This window comes from Protomyctophum bolini (genome assembly GCF_963924005.1).
Source record: "Protomyctophum bolini genome assembly, chromosome: 1".
In the NCBI taxonomy this organism is placed as follows: domain Eukaryota; kingdom Metazoa; phylum Chordata; class Actinopteri; order Myctophiformes; family Myctophidae; genus Protomyctophum; species Protomyctophum bolini.
The window spans coordinates 32,882,515-32,898,301 of NC_137862.1; the positions used below are offsets into that span (position 1 = coordinate 32,882,515).

Sequence of the window (15,787 nt, forward strand, 5' to 3'; positions counted from 1 at the left end):
TGTCAATATATTTAGTCTTATAGTTTTAGTCATCATAGCTTAATTTTTATTTAGTTTTCGTCTGTGACAAACGGCAGTCGACGGACATTTTTCGTCACAATTTCAGTCAACTGCGTAATACCTTTATGAATGTAACTTGTCATTTCACTCCTGGAAATGGCAATAACATCATGCCTTCAAGGAAATGATTGTTGTGATCGCTTGACCTTGTTTTCTGAGTCTCTTTTTGGCCCACAGCCCTCCTGCTACACTTGAGTGTTGTTTATACTATTGCCACTGCAGTCTGTTTGAAGACTAACATATTAACAAACCCAGACAAGCTGAAAAAAATCATGTTCTGCCTGCCAATTTTCTCTCTCACCTCCACTAGTGTGAAGTAACCTAAACCTAGTACATTTACTCAAGCACTATTACTCTGCTACATCTCAGAGGCAAGTATTGTACTTTTACTCCACTACAATTATTTGAAAACATTAGTTACTTTAGTTTTTTACTTGAAAACATAGGTCTACATTAGCCGATCTACAAGCTCACAGTGATGTGACGCATTATGAGCTTGCAGATCTGCTATAGTCAATTTTAGAAAACTTGTGAAATGAGACTGAGTACTTTCTACTTTTGGTACTCAAAGTACATTTTGATACCAATACTTTTGTACTTTTACTCAAGTACATTTTTAATTCCAGACTTTTACTTGTAACAGAGTATTTCTAGATTGCAGTATTGATACTTTTACTTAAGTAAAAAATAATATTTTTACTGGCTGCAGGATTCACCCCCTGAGAATTCATTACATTACATATCACTATACATTTCATACATTATATTAATAGATTACATATTACTCCAGTATTGTGTTGTTTTGGTGAACGATTGTAGGATTCACCCCCTGAGAATACATGCAATTCTGGGAACTCAGATGAATGCAAATGAAGTCCCAAGGTGAACTTTGTGATGTGGAATATATTTGCTGGCCCAATGCACAGAGCTGTTTGTGATAATGGCTAACGTGAGGTCTTTGTACTTACGATGGCAACTAAAGTTTTCAAATAATTGTAGTGGAGTAAAAGTGCAATATTTGCCTCTGATATGTAGTGGAGTAGAAGTAAAAGTACTGCAAATTTGTAATACTCAATAAAGGCGGTGTGCGAGACAGGGCCCATACATGCACACGTGCCTTCTCTCTCCACTTAAACAAGATAACGTGCCAAAGAGGCATGGCATGGCGTGGCGTGTGACAGACGGCCACCATCACTCACACACACTGAAACATGCAGGGAATGAGAACGAGGCATGAAAGAGATTCTGTTTACATTTCTGCCAGCCAGAGAAACCCACACCCTTCTCCTGCACTGCGCCCAGGCCGTCACATTGACATCAGCCTCATCTACGGAACACTGTGGCTGAAATTCAGAACTCACACTTCAAGTCTAGGAAGTACGTGCTGCATGCATGAATCTGTTTTCTATAGGTAAGACTGCAGTGTTTCAAGCACAATGCATTTCATTGGACATATGTGTGGCTCCAGTTGGATCATTAATGTCATACAATCACAGCTCTGTTTTCATTTGTTTGTTGGTTTGTGTTGGCTTGGCAAAGAGATCTCTCTGCTGAAACCTGCTTGACCGGCTGTCCTCCAGAGACATGTTGTAGGATAATGGAGTCATTCATTTGAAAAGAGGCCTTTCTTCTTTCCTAGTCTTGAAAACGCAAAAGAATATCGTGTGTGTGTGTGTGTGTGTGTGTGTGTGTGTGTGTGTCTGTCTTTGTGCCTCGAAATACACTAGTGTGCACATACCAAAATATCCAGCGTAATGTAATTCTGGGAATTGAACGCTTGAATTAAAGGTGGGCGTTTGTTGTGTAACAGCATATGTAGGAGAGGGAGACAGGCGGCCGTGGGAGGGGCCGGAGCTAGTGGGGCGTGTCCCAGGTAGACTGGATATTCTTGCTGGATGAGGATAGGTGAACTGAAGAAGAAGAGGCGGGACCTTCTGAAATGGCATGGCAACAACACGCTTATAAAGACAGAGAGGTTCTCCCGACCAGGTGACAGTTCAGTTCAGCTCCCTTCATGTTTCGGTGAATCAAGTCCAGCAACACCTTGTGAATAGAATCACAATGCTCAGCCTTATCAGGTTACCACGCGTTCTCACCATCAACCAAGTGCCCCAAGTAAGTTCTGCTAATTCACTACGTCTAATCTATGCTGATATTTAACATGCTGATTCTGAGAGAGGTGAATCAATCAAGGAATATGGATACTGAAAGAAAACACTGTCCTGATATATTTTCAAAGCATAAGAAAAGCTATTGTTGATATAACTATAATTATGTTGTTGATAATACTGTATACTATTTGCGATATTTCTTTAATTCAGATCAATACAAAATAAGTAATAAAGAAATAATTTTCCTCTACCTGATATTAATGATATGATGGGCAAAAATTATAAAGTTATAAAAATGCATTGAGCATCTAAAACTGAAAAAACTATAACTGTTTAACGACTTAAACCCCAGCATAAGATCTACAAGCTCATATGTGTTGTGAGCCTGTACTGTAGATCTGATATGGTGGTTTTACTTAAGTGTAGAAATACTCTTGTTACAAGTACAAGTCCGGAATTCAAAATGTACTTGAGTAAAAGTACAAAGGTATTGGAATCAAACTGCACTTGAGAAAGTACTCATTGTGCAGAATATCACACGTTTTCAAATGTATACAAATCTTACGAAAATAGCCAATCTACAAGTTCACAATGCGCCGCGAAAGCTTGTAGATCGGCTATTATCAAATGGCAAAATGTTTTAGCGCTATAACTAAAGATTTCAAATAATTGGAGTCCAGTCAAAACTAAATGAATGCATCTGAGATGTAGTGGAGTAGAAGTAAAAATTGTACTTAAGGACAGTACTTGAGTAACTTTACACCACAGGGCATCAACCATATAGGCTTTTAAGTGGTTAATTCTGTCGAGGTCGGTGTCGTTCACATGTCAGTGACACCTAAACATGAGTGTTCTTGTCTCAGTCAGGTCTTTCATGAGGACTCTATCATCTCTGGGTAACACCACCCTGTTGGTGTTTAATTTAAACCCAGGTCTTCCATGAGGACTCTATCATCTCTGGGTACCACCACCCTGTTAGTGTTTAATTTAAACCTTATCCCAGGTCTTCCATGAGGACTCTATCATCTCTGGGTAACACCACCCTGTTAGTGTTTAATTTAAACCTTGTCCCAGGTCTTCCATGAGGACTCTATCATATCTGGGTAACACCACCCTGTTAGTGTTTAATTTAAACCTTGTCCCAGGTCTTCCATGAGGACTCTATCATATCTGGGTACCACCACCCTGTTGGTGTTTAATTTAAACCCAGGTCTTCCATGAGGACTCTATCATCTCTGGGTAACACCACCCTGTTAGTGTTTAATTTAAACCTTATCCCAGGTCTTCCATGAGGACTCTATCATCTCTGGGTAACACCACCCTCTTAGTGTTTAATTTAAACCTTATCCCAGGTCTTCCATGAGGACTCTATCATCTCTGGGTAACACCACCCTGTTAGTGTTTAATTTAAACCTTATCCCAGGTCTTCCATGAGGACTCTATCATCTCTGGGTACCGCCACCCCTGCAGCTCAGCCACTGACTGCATCCTCAGCCTCTTCCAGATGACCAATGAGACTCTCAACATCTGGACCCACTTCCTGCCTACATGGTCAGTCCGTCACACATGTTTAAATTTCATATCGTAGCTGACGGGAAATTATTAGAATTAGAATAATACATTAGAAGAATAATACATTAAATATTTGCTAGATGAGTGCGGTCAGGCCAACACCAACTGGCTCTACGGTGTTGTTAACTATACCTCCACACTCTCCTGTCTAACATCAGAGTCTAGAGTTCTACAGTGTTGTTAACTCTGCTGTGCATCTTGCGTTTCTTGGCTTTATCCTGAGTGTCAGTCTGCTTGCCGCTTGTTCTGGGTGCCTGACACAGTGCACTTCCAGCCGCATCCTTTTCTCTGAACTGGATCTGTGACCCGTGGTAGGTCCCCATAGAGCAGAAAAAGAAGACCATACTGCATCAAATCAACAAACTTTACTATAACATCTGTTCGAACATTGGCCAAACTGTCAAATAATATAAGAAAGAGGCAAACTGTGTGAAAATGGTTATTTTTTACAATACCTGTGGAACAGAGTCGAACTAAAAAACTAAATACATTCAAAGTGCTTGTCAGGGTGGGGAGTAAGTTCCCAGATGATTATTTTGGGGGGGTCCCCAGTTCAAATATGATTATTTTGGGGGTTCCCCGGTTCAAATATTTGGGGGGACACTTTGACACTTGTTCTGGGATCGCGGTTCTTAGGATATCCGGTTGCTCTACCGTCCACTCTACCCCATAACCACTGCCACGCCTCCAAAAGGTTGTGAACCACTGCCGTAGACTCATAGAGGACCACATTTCTGATGTGGTCCGTCCATGTGACACAGCTTGTGTTGTGATTTAAGAAAGCCTAGTTCTCCGTAGTGATTCTTTCTGAAATGCAGGTGATGTAGATATCTCATATGTTTTCACAGACATCTCTGTTTAAGTATCTGATGGAGAGTATCCCTCTGTCCAGCGACACGTGGGAGGAAACCTGTGAAACATGAAAAGCTTGCATAATTAGGGTTAAGGCAGAAACTCATCATACCTTGACTTGACTCGATGCATATTATGTTCTCTGGCAGACTGGCACGTACCTCACTGGTATGTGAATGAACCAGTTTCTCATATCCACCTCTCTGCACATCCTCAGAGCAGGAGATCATGCATATATTAATAATAATAATTTGCAGGTGATATGTGATTATAATGTATGAGTCAACATCATTGAGCTTGTGGTATTTCTATTAATAGTCACTGTGATGAATGATCATATTATGGTCAAACAATCTTAGCTTATATACTTCAACCTTCAGGTTGAATGTAATTTGTGTCAATGAATCAACATTACAAAATATATATTTTAAATAAGAATATTATTAATAATTTTAATATTGATTCTTTTTAATTCAATGGACTAAATTCATTAGTCTGATTATCATAGTTCATTATATAACGGTGTTTGTTGCACAAAAATGCATTATTTTATTATTAAGAGTTTTTTTTATAAATTTGTTTACATCCTTAAGCACACTTTCATGATTTGTTTGGAATGAGAGCACAACACCCAGGGAGACTAAATGTGTAGATCTCCTATAGATAAATCCACAGAAGGGTGCTCTGGGGCTGGGCTGAGGTATACCATTAAGCACACCTCAGCTAGGCCTCGATTAGCTATGACCTACAGGGCACTGATCCATGGATTAGCTACACCTGACCTACAGGGCACTGATCCATGGATTAGCTACACCTGACCTACAGGGCACTGCTCCATGGATTAGCTACACCTGACCTACAGGGCACTGCTCCATGGATTAGCTACACCTGACCTACAGCAGGGCACTGCTCCATGGATTAGCTACACCTGACCTACAGGGCACTGCTCCATGGGTTAGCTACACCTGACCTACAGGGCACTGCTCCATGGATTAGCTACACCTGACCTACAGGGCACTGATCCATGGATTAGCTACACCTGACCTACAGGGCACTGCTCCATGGATTAGCTACACCTGACCTACAGGGCACTGCTCCATGGATTAGCTACACCTGACCTACAGGGCACTGCTCCATGGGTTAGCTACACCTGACCTACAGGGCACTGATCCATGGATTAGCTACACCTGACCTACAGGGCACTGATCCATGGATTAGCTACACCTGACCTACAGGGCACTGCTCCATGGATTAGCTACACCTGACCTACAGGGCACTGCTCCATGGATTAGCTACACCTGACCTACAGCAGGGCACTGCTCCATGGATTAGCTACACCTGACCTACAGGGCACTGCTCCATGGGTTAGCTACACCTGACCTACAGGGCACTGCTCCATGGATTAGCTACACCTGACCTACAGCAGGGCACTGCTCCATGGATTAGCTACACCTGACCTACAGGGCACTGCTCCATGGATTAGCTACACCTGACCTACAAGGCACTGCTCCATGGATTAGCTACACCTGACCTACAGGGCACTGCTCCATGGATTAGCTACACCTGACCTACAGGGCACTGCTCCATGGATTAGCTACACCTGACCTACAAGGCACTGCTCCATGGATTAGCTACACCTGACCTACAGGGCACTGCTCCATGGATTAGCTACACCTGACCTACAAGGCACTGCTCCATGGATTAGCTACACCTGACCTACAGGGCACTGCTCCATGGATTCGTCTATAGATGCACATGCTTTGTTCTGAGGCCTCTTGTGTGCAACAACAAGCCCTCAGGACTAAAAGCTCTCTAGTATTACAACACATACCATCCGTTACGGCTCACTTTACTTTGGTCTGAGGTCAGAAATCATTCATAACACACTCATTGAACCATTCGTTATGGGTCACTTTACTCTGGTCTGAGGTCAGAAATCATTCATAACACACTCATTGAACCATTCGTTACGGGTCACTTTACTCTGGTCTGAGGTCAGAAATCATTCATAACCTAAGGGGTTAAAGGGACTCAGAACTTCAGGCTAAAAGAGGGAGTATACTTGGTTACAAAACAACAATTACACATTTCAACCTTTTAGAATTAAATTAAGTTATTGATAAAGTAGATAAAAGGTTGAATAGAGATTGAGACAATTATAGACTGTGATTGAGACAAAGAAAGCGTGCGTGCGTGCGTGCGTGCGTGCGTGCGTGCGTGCGTGCGTGCGTGCGTGCATGCGCTCGCATGTGTTTGTGTGTGTGTGTGTGTGTGTGGGGGGGAGTTCTGTTGTGTTGAGATAAACACTGTGACACTGTCTCAACAGAGCGCACCCATCATTCATAATTCCATAATTGCGTGTTTCATTCTGATAGATATGTACTTTATGTAAGTTCCCTCGAAAGACTGCATTCTTCTTACCGCTTGTTTCTGAGAATGGGGAATGTGTTAGTTAGTGTCAGGTTAGTGATCCCTCAGTCAGTCCTCCCCAGAGTCCCCACTGAGATGATGTTTGTTTTGACTGAACAGTCCCAGGGAGAGGGTGTGTGTGTGCGTGAGAATCAGGGTGTGTGTAGGTGAATGTGTATGCGTGAGGGTGTGTGTGTCCTGGGACCTGCAGGTGTGGAATTGTATGCCTGCAGACACTAATGAGCTAGTCTCTGCTTAACATTCTCTGATGTGTTGCCTCAATTAGTCTACTACGATGGGGAAACTCACACATTACGGTCGCTTTGTTAATGAGGCGCGCTGAGTTATGGAAACACTGTCCATTATATTCATACACACCTGGTAGGCCTGAGCTACCCGATAACATCTGATTGTTGTTATTTGCACACGCAAAACACTATGCAGCCTACCATCCAGTGTTCATTTTGAGTCCATTTTAATTTAGTTTTAGTCATATTTTAGTCTGAAATGTTTTAGTTTTGGTCTACTTTTAGTCGACTAAATCTATGGATGATTTTTGTCGACTTAAATAAATAAAAAATGCCATTTGACGTGCAACAAATTATATACATTTCTGATTGAGTCATAACATGAAAGTAATAACCTATGTTTGTTTACCATGGGTATCTGTATGATACCCTGGGTAAACAAACATATAGGTTACCCAGGGTATCTGTATGATACCCTAGGTAAACAAACATATAGATTATTACTTTCATACAGATGTTGCTTATATTTCCTCTCAGGTACTTCCTATGGAAGCTGCTAACGGTGGTACTGATGCAGACTGCATGGCAGGACTCTTTCACCTGGCCCTTCTTGGTGTTCCTCCTGGCGTGTTGCACATACCCGCTGGCCTCCAGCTGTGCCCACACCTTCAGCACCATGTCGCCACGTGCACGACACATCTGCTTCTTCTTCGATTACGGCGCCCTCAGTTTCTACAGCCTGGGTATGTACGTACTGTATGCATTTGCAGTGTTCAGCACACTAAAGCCTGCTACTGTGTTACCTTACATACGTTCGTATGTGCAGGCTTCAGCACACTACAGCCTGCTATGTTAGCTTACATACGTATGTATGTGCGGGTGCATATCTTTGTTCCGACGTCCCAACAGTCCGACAGGCACAGGTATGACACCCCAAACCCTAACGTGGAAGCTACGGGTGAGTCTATCTTAGCCGGCCACATAGCCAAGAGTGAGTCTTAACCAGCCACGTATGCCGGAGCCAGGAGTGAGTCTTAACCAGCCACGTATGCCGGAGCCAGGAGTGAGTCTTAACCAGCCACGTATGCCGGAGCCAGGAGTGAGTCTTAACAAGCCACGTATGCCAGAGCCACGAGTGAGTCTTAACCGGCCACGTATGTCGGACTATTGGTATGTCGGACTAACCTATGGCCACCATGTATGTGTAGGGTTCAGCACATTATAGCCTGAGCCTGCTATTAGCTTTGTCAAACAGAAAACCAAAGCTATGACAGGGACTTATAGTGTGACAGTATGAGTAAGCCTTACCGAACCAGCCATGATGTGGCCCATAATACAGCAAGGTATGCAATTATGCATGAACCTTGATAATGTGCTATGCTTGCTGTACGCTTGTGTGTGTGTGTGTGTGTGTGTGTGTGTGTGTGTGTGTGTGTGTGTGTGTGTGTGTGTGTGTGTGTGTGTGTGTGTGTGTGTGTGTGTGTGTGTGTGACAGTGTGTGTGTGTGTGTGTGTGTGTGTGTGTGTGTGTGTGTCATACAAACATATTTGAAACCACCATATCTCTTCCACAATCTAAAGGTTTGTGAATTCCTTGTCATGCTCAGGGTCAGCGGTTGTCTACTCAGCGTACGTCTTCCCTGACAGGTGGCTTAACAGCACGTTCCACCATCTCTACGTCCCCATAGCGGTCCTCAACACACTGTTCTGCACTGCCATGGCCTGCTACTCCAGGTGCGGACACTACTCAGTCTATTTCACACCAGCACTGGTTCACTATGGAGACACAAAGGAGACTATTTGTGTCTCCATAGGGAACAAATTATCAAATTATTGGCTAAGGAATGTGACAGAAACAATGAAATGTGGGCGAAATACTCCTTTAAGTACAATTTTGAGGTGTTTTTAGTTTTTTGGAGTATTTCTAATTCTCAGTACTTCTACTTCTACTCCTCAATACATCTCAGAGGCAAATATTATATCTCTACTCCACTATAATTATTTGAAAAGTTACTAGTTAGTTTGTAGATTTTGATTATTATTACGAAAAGATACACAAAACAACCATTACCCACTTCAGCCCTACATTCCGGTCATTTGAAAATAGCCGATCTACAGATCGACGCGACACACAAAATATTTTACTTGTAACAGAGTATTTCTACATTGCATTATATTGATACTTTTATACTATCAATACTGATACTGTTAAAAACTGTGAGTACTTTCCCCACCACTGCACAATGTGCATGTACTTTGTTATTGTTTTGGTAACGTTTGATGATGCTTTAATAACTTTTCCTCCCATCTGTCTCTGTTAAGGCTAGGCTTACCATTCCTACAATATGACCATTTCATCGTCAAAAGGTAAAGGCCCTTCACCTTTCTGTTCGTTTCAACCACTGCCACGAAAAACTAGATTTTTTTCACTGACGAAAACAAACAAAACAAAAACTATGCTACCATGACTAAAACTAAGACTAAATATACTGATCATTTTGTCGACAAATAAAAACTACCGGTAGACTAAAATGTTAGGGAGGGACTATAGTGGAGAAGAGATCCAGTAGAACTAGTCATTTCATGTTGGTTGCACTCGGGTGGGGAGCTGCACTCTGAAAACAGTAGATCTACTGTAAGTCATTCACTATGAGCTTGCAGATCGGCTATTTTCAGCATGTAACCAAGTGCAAAATCAGCCATTACGACGCCATCAAGGCATCGCTGCCCAAAGTACATTTTAGTCGACAAAATCAACTCTAGCTTTAGTTGACTAAAATCCTACATCACTGTCTAAAACTAGACTAATACTAAAACATACAAATGACTAAAATATGACTCAAACGACTATGACTAAAACTGTCCCTAAGTTTGCTGTAAAAAAAAACAAAAAAAAAACACTGGTTCAAACATTGTTTCTCCAGTTGCTTGGAATAGTTGTACTACAAAGAAATGTTGAAGAAAACAGATATACTATCACACACACATATATTATCACCATATTCGCTGAGCAACACAGTTGTACAGTACAACTTGTACTGCAAAATGAGCCCTTATCCATCCTCTTCAGAAAGTGATATGTGATTGCACATAGAACTTATCTTGTATTTCATTAAATAAGGATTTATTCTTTGTGGCAGTTCAACAATTGAGCAACTTGCTTGTCAGTGGAGTGGATCTCACCCAACCTTGAACAAAGAGACCCACCCTAAAACATAATGAACTTTCGGGTGGTTTCAGCTGGGCATATTTTATCTAAGGACTGAAATGGAGAACAGTAAATATATGATAAATTATATACAGTAGCAACCTATGTGAACTATATCAATTGGAGAACTGTAAATCATGTTTTCATCCATCTAATCTGTTGATAATAATAATAGAAGTGTCTTGCTGCTTTTGAAAATGTTGTGCGTCACAGATTCCTAGAACTGGTTGTGTGATTCTCAGAGTGATGATATGTTCTTGTCTTATATCATCTTGTTATGAGCAACAATAAGAATAAGACACATGTTGGCTCACTTAGAACAGTGGTTCTCAACCTGTGGGGTCGGGATCTTCCCCTCATGTTATTGGGGGGGGTCCCAAGATGACAAAAGGTAAATAGTCAATTTAATTTAATTTAATCGTTTTAATACATCAAAAGAAATAAAATAAATGAAATGAAAATGTATCAAAAGTAATCAACAAACTATACTATAAAAACTGGTCAAACATTGGTCAAATATTTAAATAATATAAGAAAGAGGCAAACATTTAGAAAATAGGCTTAATGTAATGCTTCAACTCCTACAATTCCAAGTGCTTGTCAGCGTGGGTCGGTCCCCAGTTCAATATAATGATTATTTTGGTGGGGTCCCCAGTTCAAATATGATTATTTTGGTGGGGTCCCCAGTTCAAATATGATTATTTTGCAGAGTCCCTTGTTCAAATAAGATTATTTTGGTAGGGTCCCCAGTTCAAATATGATTATTTTGGTGGGGTCCCCAGTTCAAATATGATTATTTTGGTGGGGTCCCCAGTTCAAATATGATTATTTTGGTGGGGTAACCTGCAGTTCAAATATGATTATTTTGGTGGGGTCCCCAGTTCAAATATGATTATTTTGGTGGGGTCCCCTGCAATTCAAATATGATTATTTTGGTGGGGTCCCCAGTTCAAATATGATTATTTAGAGGGGTGGCGGCCTGAAAAGGTTGTGCACCACTGACATAAGATTTGAGATTCAACACATCTCACAAAATTACTGATCATTCAAAAAAGGTCTCTGAGAATGATTTCACATTCAAATCGGTATGAGCCGTCTGCCCCGCTCTTTATTAAATACTCGCTATTACCCATCGACAAAGTAAACGTTTTTCAGACCTGTTTATTTATGTTTAAATTCAAAAAATGCATACAAGACCTTCCGTCTTCTTTTCACAATTTCTTCCGTGTTACTTCGGACATTCACTCCTACCCCACAAGGCAAAGAGATCATTTTGAATTACCCTATTGTCGCACGTCCAAATATCAATCTTTCATCAAATTTAGAGGCCCTCATCTATGGAACTCCCTAGATGCCTCACTTAAATCCTCATTATCCTTACCAATATTCAAAAAACATCTTAAGAAATATCTTATTTTTTCGTCTCTGTAGATTTCATGTTTTACCTTGATGTGTTATATTTTCTTTTGTGTATTTTATTTCTGTTTTCTGTGCAGTCTGTGTTTTTATTTTCTTTACTGCTCAGCTGCCCCCCTTTGACAACTTCTAGATTTATGTACTGTTCTTAATGAACTTTTAATCTTTTAAACCAATAACCACTTCCTTTAGGAAAGGATTCCATATAAGCCTATAGGCTTCTTCCTTTCCTTGCATTATATTTTTGTTTCTTTTATATGTTATTGTCATTTATTTGTATTATATGCTAAATAAACAAACAAACAAACAAAAGATAATTGGCCACAAATGTATAACAACAAGCACAAACTGTATCAGTACATTCTGAGTATTCGATTTTGGTTTTTAGATGAAAATCAAAGGAAAGCAACCCAACATTTCACAAATGTATGTCACAGAAATACTTTGACAATGCCAGAGACACTTAACCAGCATTGTTTGAGTTAGTTTGGTTTGTGTATCGTTTCGGTTAGATTCTGAGATGACCATTTTATACTATATGGAGGATAATAGTTCCTTTTGTTATATAACAGATTCCCAGAGTGCCAGAGTCCAAAGTTTGGAAAGGCTCTCCGCGTTGTGGCGTTTGCTTACCCCTACCTGTTTGACAGCATTCCTCTGTTCTATCGGGTAAGACCACCACTACTACGATGGGTGGAGCACAGATCTCTAGCAGGAGGAGGCATGATGCCCCTCTACCTCCCTCCATTGTTTGTGTGTGTACACGTGTGTGTGCCATTGCATTGTTTTGGCATGCAATGAGCATGCAATAAGCAGTGTTAATTTTGACAGCAAATATTATTTAGTTAGGCCTATAGTCATATTTTAGTCATCTGAAATGTTATGGTTTTAGTCTACTTTTGGTTGACTAAATATCATAAGATTTAAGTCGACTAAATTTACAGTTGATTTTGTCGACAAAAATGTATGTTGGCGTTCACAGTGCGTGTCTGTTTTGGCAGATCTTCATGTGTGTCGGTGAGGGCTGCACAGACACTGACGGCAACATGCAGCATTGCTACCACATTTCCTTGGCCTTCCTCACCAGCTTTCTGTTTGCTACACACCTACCTGAGCGGCTGGCCCCTGGTAGCTTTGACTACATAGGTAAGTGAGAACTGTTATTAAACAATAGTATATATTTTTTGAGCATCTCATCAATATCAAATCGACTAATCAAATGATTCCTGAGCGTGGCACGCCTGCAGCTCACCGCTCCTTGGCAGCGGCTCACCTCTCCAAGAGATGCATGGGTCAAATGCGGAGAACACATTTTACTGTGGTAACGTGTGTGACAAATCATACGACTTTGACTTTGAATATGTCCGTACACAGACAAATCCGTGGCAAGACTTGTCCTTGTCCGTGGCAAATTCTAGATTTTGTTTTTACACACCAACCATTATAATGTTCTAATTTTGATCATAAGATCCAATTACTGAATGTCAGTATCCATGTTTTCTTCAGAATATGTATGACACTGATTTACTACGACACTATGGCACATAATGAATCCACTAGGACAGTGGTTCTCAATTCTTTTTATCAAGGACCCTAACTCTGAGAGTGTACAAATGGAACAGGTCCATTTGTTTCCATTTGTACCATCTCGGCGTTACAGACATGTAATGGTAATTTAGGGCTATAGCTCTTTTACTGTATGTGTTTGGCAGTCTACTAATTTTGCATTATGCAAAAATGTCCAACTATATAATGTATTAAAAATAATTAAAATAGCAGATCTACAATATTGTGAGCTTGTAGAGCTGCTATTTTGAAATGGCTGAAATGTACATTGGGCTGAAGTGGTTACTTTGTGTTTTGTAATAATAATCAAAAGCTACAAGTAACTACGTTTTCAAATAATTGCAGTGGAGTAAAAGTACAAGTACAATATCTAGTGGAGTAGAAGTAAGAGAGAAAAAAAGTAGTACAGTACAGTACAGTACAGTACAGTACAGTACAGTACAGTACAGTACAGTACAGTACAGTACAGTACAGTACAGTACAGTATTAAATGTACTTGCTGTTGAAAACCAGTGTCCTTTACATTCAACTACGTTGCTTTTCTGCCCCCTGCAGGTCACAGCCATCAACTGTTCCATGTGTGTGGTATCATGGGGACTCATTTCCAGATGAAGGCCATCGAGCTGGACATGGCCACACGACGCACCTGGCTCCTCGCGCACTCGCTGCCTGTGAACTTCGCCAACACAATGGTGGTAATATTGTTGTCGTTGTTGCTGAATCTGGCCATCATCATGCTGTTCTCCCTGCCTCTCCTCTGGGCTCCGGAGGCGGTCAGCCGGGAAGAAACAAGTCACAGGAAAGGCCAGAAGACAGCCGTGACCATGGGCTGTGCCGCCTGTGCCGCCTGTGCCTGCTACTAAAATCCCACTAGGCCTACTGCCAACTGGTAGGCAGGAAAATGTCAACCAGAATAACCCGTTCTGAGTGAAACTCCTACCTATATGCACTGGCCCTATAGGGTTGACGTGGTGTCTGGTTGCTAGGGCCGACACTTACCAGCACTCCACTTGCCTCCACACTTCCACAGACTATTCATAAGTACTCTGCCAAGGTTCTAAGATTATTATCTCACCCTCAATGTCTTCACATAATATGTGAAGACATTGAGGGTGAGATAATAAAATATTATTGTACAGTCAATATAAAACACATTATTCTTTAGGACCACTCACTCTACGCAATGTCATCAAACATCGATGGGCAGTTGGGCACCTATGGTAACATCATTCTACAGGCCACAGGTTTCTGCGTTACACCTTTGATTATTATTATTATTTATTTATTTATTAATTAAAATATTTCTCCCCTTGGCATAGTGCAAGACCGAATCAATCGAGCGGCATGGTCGAGCTTTTAGTATACATAACTACAAGAATGTGAAGATGTGAGGAAGCATTATAGGGATGAGATCAGATTATCATGTTCTCTGGAACTACACTAGAGAACCTTGACAAATGCCTGTTAAGCAGTGGTGGAAAAAGTACTCACAATTTTTTGTGTAAAAGTATCAATACTGCAATATAGAAATACTCTGTTACAAGTAAAAGCCCTGAAATAATGTACAAAAGTATTGGCATCAAAATGAAAAGTACTAAAAGTAAAAGTAATCCGCTGCTATTTTCAAAAGGCCAAAATCAAGTGGTTTAATGTATGTTTTGTAATAATAATCAAAATCTACAAAGTAACTAGTAATAACTAAAGTTTTCAAATAAACATATTGGAAAAGTACAATATTTTTATATTCAGGATAGATTGTGTTGATAGATTGTACATAACGGTACACATTGTACACTGAGCAGCAGTGGATCAGTGGTAGAGTGGCCGGTAGAGCGGCCGGAAGGGAATTGCAAGGTTCCTATTGATCCAGGGCTCCCCCAGAATTAGTGTCGAAGTGTCCTTGAGCAAGACTCTGAACCCTAATTACTCCCAATGTGCAGGTTGGTGCCTTGCATGGTTTCCTTCGCCATCGGTGTATGAATGTGTGTGTGAATGGGTGAATGTAATGCTACTAATGCACAATCTATGTAAAGCGCTTTGGATAAAGGCGCTATATAAATGTACCATTTACTACTATTCATTCTCATATCCACTGCTGATATTCACTGTATATCCTATTGACTATTGCAATACTTTTACTGTTTTTTTAATATAATATAATATATAAAGGGGAAGGGCATTAATATATATATCCCCTTTTCTAATGCTCCTCCTGTTTTTTAATGACCAGAATTGTTTGTATGCCCCTTTTCACAAAAATGTGAATGGTTCCGTTCTAGGAGCTTCCTCCATACCCAGATGTGGAACAGGTTGTTGCCAGCGCCATCTGGTGTAAAGTAGCCTACA

General features: G+C 40.8%; 1 protein-coding gene across 2 annotated transcripts; it reads left to right on the forward strand.

Moving 5' to 3' along the window:
- The first annotated feature begins 2,041 nt into the window (after positions 1-2,041).
- On the forward strand, positions 2,042-15,174 carry LOC308317348 (membrane progestin receptor gamma-B-like). Of its 2 annotated transcripts, XM_080766311.1 has the most exons (9): positions 2,095-2,175; positions 3,222-3,245; positions 3,595-3,722; positions 7,790-7,995; positions 8,859-8,985; positions 9,574-9,618; positions 12,448-12,544; positions 12,877-13,021; positions 13,997-15,174. In XM_080766311.1, exons 3-9 carry the CDS (start codon positions 3,676-3,678, stop codon positions 14,302-14,304), a joined length of 975 nt encoding a protein of 324 aa, XP_080622437.1. In that variant the 5' UTR covers positions 2,095-2,175; positions 3,222-3,245; positions 3,595-3,675; the 3' UTR covers positions 14,305-15,174. The 2 variants fall into 2 exon arrangements, with proteins under 2 accessions (XP_080622436.1, XP_080622437.1); XM_080766310.1 differs by lacking the exon at positions 3,222-3,245 and having other exon boundaries at positions 2,042-2,175.
- Positions 15,175-15,787: the final 613 nt, after the last annotated feature.

Coding starts and splice junctions, on each gene's coding strand:
- LOC308317348 (XM_080766310.1), top strand. CDS start 2,122: ATGCTCAGCCTTATCAGGTTACCACGCGTTCTCACCATCAACCAAGTG. Junction 3,723..7,789: donor ACCCACTTCCTGCCTACATG/GTCAGTCCGTCA, acceptor ATTTCCTCTCAG/GTACTTCCTATGGAAGCTGC. Junction 12,545..12,876: donor GCATTCCTCTGTTCTATCGG/GTAAGACCACCA, acceptor CTGTTTTGGCAG/ATCTTCATGTGTGTCGGTGA.